A 7,083-nucleotide genomic window follows, 5' to 3' on the forward strand; every position below is an offset into this window, starting at 1 on the left:
AAAGTGAATTTGCTCTGTAAATCTTCACCCAAATAAATTTAAAAAAAAAAAAATCACCTGCTATAATAGCCAACAAAAATCTCATCTACTTTCTCATGAGCCTGCTTTCCTAAGTGTGTTTGATCCCTGGCAGCTTTCAGTCTTCCCTCCTTTTCTGTCTTCATTTTCCTTCTTCCTTATCAAGCTACAGATAAGGTCCTTTTCAGCCCTACCTTCCTAGCCAATTCCACGAGTTTAATCAAAGAAACTGCAAGCATCTATATAGTCTGTCCTCCTACCAAGCTATTGCTTCACTGTGTGACCCTCGGTAAACTAAAAGCCAAAGAGTCTGAAATAGTCTCCTTCCCATGTCATAACTGCCAAGAATAATACCTCAGAGAAATAGCTTTAATTTGTAAGTAATTGAGACTTTGACTAAACCAAAAAACCCATTGCCATTGAGTCAATTCCAACTCATAATGACCCAATAGGACAGAGTAGAACTGCACCAAAGAGTTTCTAAGGCTGTCATTTTTTTTCCCCTAAATTTTATTTATTTTGTTACTGAGAATATACACAGAAAAATACATACTAATTCACCACGTCTTTATCCATCAGGGTAGCTGGGGGTCAAACCACCAACCTTTTGGTTAGCAGCTAAACATTTAACCACTGTGCTACCAGGACTCAGTCATTTTTGACCTTTGAAAGAGAATTTCAGGGAAATTACCTAGTGAGAAGAAGCTCTTGGAGACAGAATGGAAATGTCAGTGCCAAGATTGATCAGCAAGTGAAAAGGATTTTGGAAGGAAGGGAAGTATGGAAATTCACAAGTGCCAGCTAATCATGTCCCTCCTGTTCTCTGGGATCTAAACCACTTGTGACATAGCACCAAGACCCGAATGGGATAGGGAGAGAAAAGGATTGTTAATTATTTTCATAACCCCATAGATAGGGTACCCTAGGGTTCCTGAATTACAGAAAACCCCTGGAACCAAAAAACCCTGGAACTCTTCTAAACCCAACCCAAACCTTTGTTGAGGAAAAAGAGCCAAAGAGAAGTGAGATTCAGGCCATCTCGGAAGGCTGACCCAGCCCCCTTGGTGCTATTAGTTTACCTCCTAGAAGAACAGTAAATCAGAACCTCTGCTGGAGGACAAATAGGGCATAGGATTATAGCCAGTCCACAGCTTAGTCTACCAAATCAGAGCAATGGGAGCAGGAACCAGAAATCCTTTTATAAAGTGTAATCTGCATGGATTGGCCTTTTTTTTTCTCAATTGTGATTTGGGTAAAAGTTTACAGAGCAAATTCCTTTTCCATATAGTAGTTCATACACATTTTGTTTCATTACATTGATTGCAATCCCTATAATGTCACAGCTCTCTTCCCACTTCTTCCCTGTGGGTACCTTTTCCCTGTGTGCTTCTTTCCTATACATTCCTGCCCTCTGAGCTATCTCCTGTGTAAATACTGCCCTTCTGATCTCCCATGATTGATTGATCTAAGGAGAGTGTACCTAGCTGGTGTAAAGAGTGAGTTCAATTCTAGGCCCAAAGGGTGACTAGGGGCCATGGTCTTAGGGGTTTCACCAGTCTCTATCAGATCAATAAGCCTGGTGTTTTTTTATGATTTTGAGTTTTGTTGTACATTTTTCTCCCACTCTATCCAGAATCTCCTGTATTGATCCCTTTCTGAGTGGTTAACAGTGGTAGTCGGGCATCATCTAGTTTTTCTAGTCTCATAGTCATACAGACCGAGGTTCTCATGGTCTGCTAGTCCCTTGGACTAGTTGTTTCCATGTGTCTTTGGTTTTCTTCATTCGTCTTTGCTCTGGATGGGAAAGGCCAATTATGGCATCTAGATGGGCGCTTCCAAGCTTTTAAGAGCTTAGTTGCTACTCACCAAAGTAGGTTGTAGAACAGTGTTTTTGTGTAGTACGTTATGCCAGTTGAGCTTGATGTCTCCTGCGACTAGGGTCCCAAACCCACAGGCCTGACAACTCATTCCCTCAGAGTGGTTGGCTGTGGCTAAGAACTTCCTTTGCCCTGATTGGCCATTTTTAAAGCTTTTTATTCCACATTATATGAAATAGCTTGGGAGCTTTTTTTCCCCCTTGAATGAAAGAATTGGGATTGATAGCTTTCTAGCTTATTTTTAAAACTTTATTTCTGCATTCTTGTAAGTTTTCCATTTTCTATAAAAAGAATTGAGCTTAACAATAGACAGGCATACTAATTGAGCATTTACCTGAGGTAGATACACTCCTTGGAGAGAACAAGCAAGAGAGAAAGAAGGGCTCTTTATGCACAGGGAGACGGCTCAGGAGGCAGGAATGCATGGAGGGATGGACACAGGGAAGAGGTAGCTATCGGGAGGAAGTGGGAGAGGAGATGTTGCCTTGTGCTAAATTGTGGTCCATGTCATGAGACAAAGTGTATGTGATCTACTGTATGGAAAATGTATTTGCTCTGTAAATTTTCACCCAAATCACAATTTAAAAAAAAAAAAAAGAATTGAGCTTAAGTATAAAGAATCTTTCATTCAAAAAGGGAATGATTCTAGCAAATGCTATCCATTTCACAGGTTGTAGGCCATAAAGAAGGTCTGGATGTTATGGAGAGAGCTGATCCTTTATTCCTTTTAATTGGACTTCCTACTATTCCTGTCATGCTGATACTAGGCAAGATGATTCGCTGGGAGGACTATGTGCTCAGGCTATGGCGCAAATACTCAAATAAACTACAAATTTTGAACAGTATATTTCCAGGTAATGTCCTAAATTATGGTTATATTGTACATGCCAAATTGATCTTGCTTTTTAGAAATATTTAAATTAATATTTTAAAATGGTTGTTAGCTATTATGATTGATTAGCACTGGGACATTGCTTTTTTATTTTTTTGTTTCCTGTAGGGATTGGTTGTCCTGTTCCTCGAATTCCAGCTGAGGCTAATCCTTTAGCAGATCATGTCTCTGCTACCCGAATTTTGTGCGGAGCACTTGTCTTTCCTACTATTGCGACGATAGTTGGTAAACTGATGTTCAGTAGCGTTAATTCTAATTTACAAAGGACAATCTTGGTAAGATGGCTTTAACATTTTTTTCAGCTGGCTATACAAAAGAATGGGCTCTCTGTTTATGAAAAAAACACAATGGGGCAGTATAAAAACTGTGTCTGTGACTGCTGTGCCTTAGGCCTCTATTTGATCCCAACTGCCATCAGTAGCTTGAGTGGGAATCGAGAGGGGAGGAGCTACTGCTGCAGTGCTGACCTACCAGAACTAAGCTGGGAGTCACTTCTCTCTTGCAATATGCGTATATCATCATCTTCATCCCCCTTGCCAATAGAATGATGGTAGAGTTTCTGTTCTAGAACCAGACTGCCTGGTTAAATCTGATCTCAAATACTTGCTGTGAAACCTAAAAGCAAATTTCTTGACTTCTGTGCATATAGGAGGGAGATGATAATGATAACTACCTCGAGATTATTGTGAGGATTAAAGAAGGTAATTCATTTGAAGTACTGGCGTATAGTAAACCAGTATTTAGTAAGCACTCATGCTGTGTGCTATCATTTTTACTTTTCCCACTTCCCCTTCACACATAGATCCTAACATTCTTCAATATAATACATAATAGTATATACAGTTACATGTGAAGAATGTTGACATGGCAAATGTTGTTACATACATATTTACCACAATAAACAAAATAATAAGGGGGAAAAAATGTAGATGGAGAGCTAAATGGAATAAAGATTACTCAAGTAGGATAATAAGGAAGGCATCTTTGTGCACTGTTACCTGTAGTGTCTTTCTGTCTCCCTCTCTCACCCCCAGTAGAAAAGATAACTGATGTACTTGAAGTTATCTGCATTTGTTTTGTATCAAAGCATACATCTCTTATAATCCAAGTAAAATCATTTTTATTCTTATGCTTCTCTAAACCTGAATTATAAAAAGCTAATTTTTCTTTTTATTTCAGGGTGGAATTGCTTTTGTTGCCATAAAAGGAGCATTTAAGGTTTACTTCAAACAGCAACAATATTTACGTCAGGCACACCGCAAAATTCTAAATTATCCAGAGCAAGAAGAAGCATAAAACTGACTTCTGGTTGTTCTGCAGTCCTCTCATCCATGAGTCTGTTGTGTTGTTCTGATTCCATCATTAATGCACAGTAGTGGAGACTTGTGATAAGCTGCTGCTCCTATATTTTTAAGAAATATAATAAAATACTTAGGACAGGGGAAATCCTCTCAGTAATCACGGAACCCAAGGATGTGATTTATTTTCATTGTTTTATATGTACTTCTTTCGTGGCAGTCATCTATACCGTTCTTAGCATGGTAAACCTGGGATTTTTTCATTTTTTCTCCAGACAGAAATGTAAAGCTCAAACTGTGCAAATATTAAAAAATGCACAAACTGTTTTATTCAAATGCCTCTTTTGTACATATTCATGTTCAGTGTTTTCTTAGAATCAGCAACTCAATGAAGGTACTATGAGGATTTTTCTCACTGGCATAATTTGCTTACCTGCTAAACAGCACATATTAATATGAGGAAATGGAAATTAAATTAGCTATCAATAAATAATAAACCAAAAATGTATGTAAACATTTCAATGATTATTTGAACAATGAGATTTTGTTGTGTTTTTCTTAACCCATGTGATGTTCTCCAAAATGTATAGGATAAAAATTCACAGGGCTTCCAGATTCATCACTTTTTCACTGTTAAATTTTATTTATATGATGTTAACATCTCATAGTTCAAAATGTAATTCTGACCCATGCAGTCTTAATTACTGTGTATGTCTGTAAGTGTGACTCAGTCATCAGCTCCTCCCGGCATTGGAGTAAGGTTTTTCAATCCATACTTCTAGAAATTAGAGCTGCCAGATTTTAGTAGCTTGAGCACAGAGACAGATTTGCAAAAAATCAATAAAGTTATTTTACTCTCCTCTTTCATTGATTCAGTTATTCAAATATTTGCTGAGCACCTCCTATGCCCAAGCACTGTGCTAAGTGCTGTCGGATACAATGGTGAACAACACAGACATGGCCCTTGCTCTTACAAAGTTTACTGCCTAGTTTTAGTAAACAGAAAACCAGCAGTGAGTGGATCACGGTGAGGCCTTGAACTCTTTGTTTTTATACTAGTCAGTGAGGAAATAATTTTGAAAACATGAAGTCTTAAGTAAATATCGAAGTCATTGTTTTAGGCTTAAGTCAATTTATCATAGAAAAGCAATGCTAATATTTCTAGGTTTTAATTGCTTGACATCTTGATAAGGCTAGCACCTTAATGATCACTGTTTAATTAGTTTTATATTCATTTCTCAAAAGCAAGTATTTCTTTTAAGCCATTTTCAATAAAGAGTAGCCATTTTAATATTTTTTGGCAATCTGAATGGTCTTGCAGTTATTTTCATTAATTAAAATTACATTTTTAAAAGATAGTTCCAAAAACCCTATTTATTTTCTTGTTCATGGTATCTAATGCATGACAGTAGTAAATGTTCCCCTTAGTGATAAGTGGCACTTCTCTTGAAGAGTGTTGCAAATGTAGATTGAACTGTTAGATTGCAATAATGTATGTTAATTTTAGTAATTAAAGACCAGTACCATTCTATAGTATGAATGTCTTAATTTTGAGTTATATGAAGTTTATGTGAATAGCTGTTGAACATTCAGAGTTGTAATTATTTGTGGAGGGAGGGAAGATTTGACTGACAGTGAGCCTTATTAAGAACACTGCTACAATTCTGAAGAGGAAATATAAAATCAATGATGATATGTAAAAATAACTTAGATTATGTAACTCTAAATGTAAATTATATTCGCTTTTCGTTTTCAATATGGAAAGAGAAACTTCCTGTATCATTTTGTTATATAAAAGAGTTTTGAGGCAGGCTTTACTGACATTAACACAAGCACACAGTTCCCCGTTTACTACTTTAATGCCCAAAATGGGGGAGTAGCTGCTCAGATTTATTGACATCAGGGCTCATAAAGGCCAGGACAACAACTCTCATCCTTTGGGGAGGTTTTCTAGGGCTGTGGAGAGGGAACTGCAAGTGCCTGGGGACCAGAGTGGCCTCTAACCCTGGAACTGAAGACTTTCATTAAACTCAAGAATCCTAGCTCAATACTGTGTGCCAATCTCTCCAGGTTGGAGAGGTGCCTACACCAAGTTGGCCTGCACCACCATGAAGCAACAAAGGCGCATGAGGCTGACTGAAAATTGGACTGAGTTCAAATCTTAACTCTGCTTTAATAACTCTATACCTTAGCCAAGGGACTTTATCTGAGCTACAGTTTTCTTCATTTTGGAAATGCAAGTAATACTTGTGACACTATTTCCAGGATTAACTGAAATTAAAGGAACAGAGGCACTTTAGGTTCAAAATAGCCCCTACAGAGCATTTGTTGATTCAAATTGCTGAATAGTTACTTAAAAACATGTTCCTACTCTTAGGAAAAAGGGATGAACATGTAAAAGAAAGGTATTAAGGGACAAATAAAGGGATGTCGACTTTGGGGATGAGTGGATGTTTTGTGTTTGCCAGTTTATTTTCATGTTGCTTTACTGTGTTATTTCTGAAAACTAATGTTTTAAACCTCTTTTACAAAATTCAATGACTAGTAGAATTCTCTTCTTTGCATTTAACTTAGATCCATTCAAAGTGACTGAAAATATTGTTCATCACATGATTATCAAATGACTGACAAGAATATAAAATTAAATTTAGTGACATAATTTGTCACTGTCTTGCTAACTGTGCTGTAATTTTTTTAAATGTCTTGTTTTTAATATAGCAGACTATCAATACTGGCTGGATTAGGTTGAATAAAGAATTTTTATGTTCTCTAGGTGTACTTTGTTTGTTGAACAACTACCAAAATATAATTAATTCTGTATCTATATTGTTGTTGTTGTTATGTGCCGTCGAGTCGGACCCACCTCATAGTGACCCCTCCTTGGGTTTCAAGGCAGTATCACTATGGAAGTAGATTGCCCCATCTTCCTTCCGAAGAGTGGCTGATGGGTTTGAACCACCAGCCTTCTGGTTAGCAATCAAGTGCCTTAGGCACTATG

The 7,083-nt window shown here is 37.3% G+C and overlaps 1 protein-coding gene across 1 annotated transcript in view; it reads left to right on the top strand.

The window, feature by feature from the left end:
• Positions 1-4,083, top strand: part of MARCHF5 (membrane associated ring-CH-type finger 5) — a 70,754-nt gene extending 66,671 nt beyond the window's left edge. The window contains exons 4-6 of the mRNA XM_042782366.1: positions 2,566-2,749; positions 2,896-3,062; positions 3,967-4,083. Coding sequence (XP_042638300.1) covers positions 2,566-2,749; positions 2,896-3,062; positions 3,967-4,083 — 468 coding nt within the window. The remainder of the gene's footprint in view (positions 1-2,565; positions 2,750-2,895; positions 3,063-3,966) is intronic.
• Positions 4,084-7,083: the final 3,000 nt, after the last annotated feature.

Source organism: Orycteropus afer, unplaced genomic scaffold (genome assembly GCF_000298275.1).
Source record: "Orycteropus afer afer isolate SDZICR_OR568_19922 unplaced genomic scaffold, OryAfe1.0 scaffold00293, whole genome shotgun sequence".
Lineage (NCBI taxonomy): Eukaryota > Metazoa > Chordata > Mammalia > Tubulidentata > Orycteropodidae > Orycteropus > Orycteropus afer.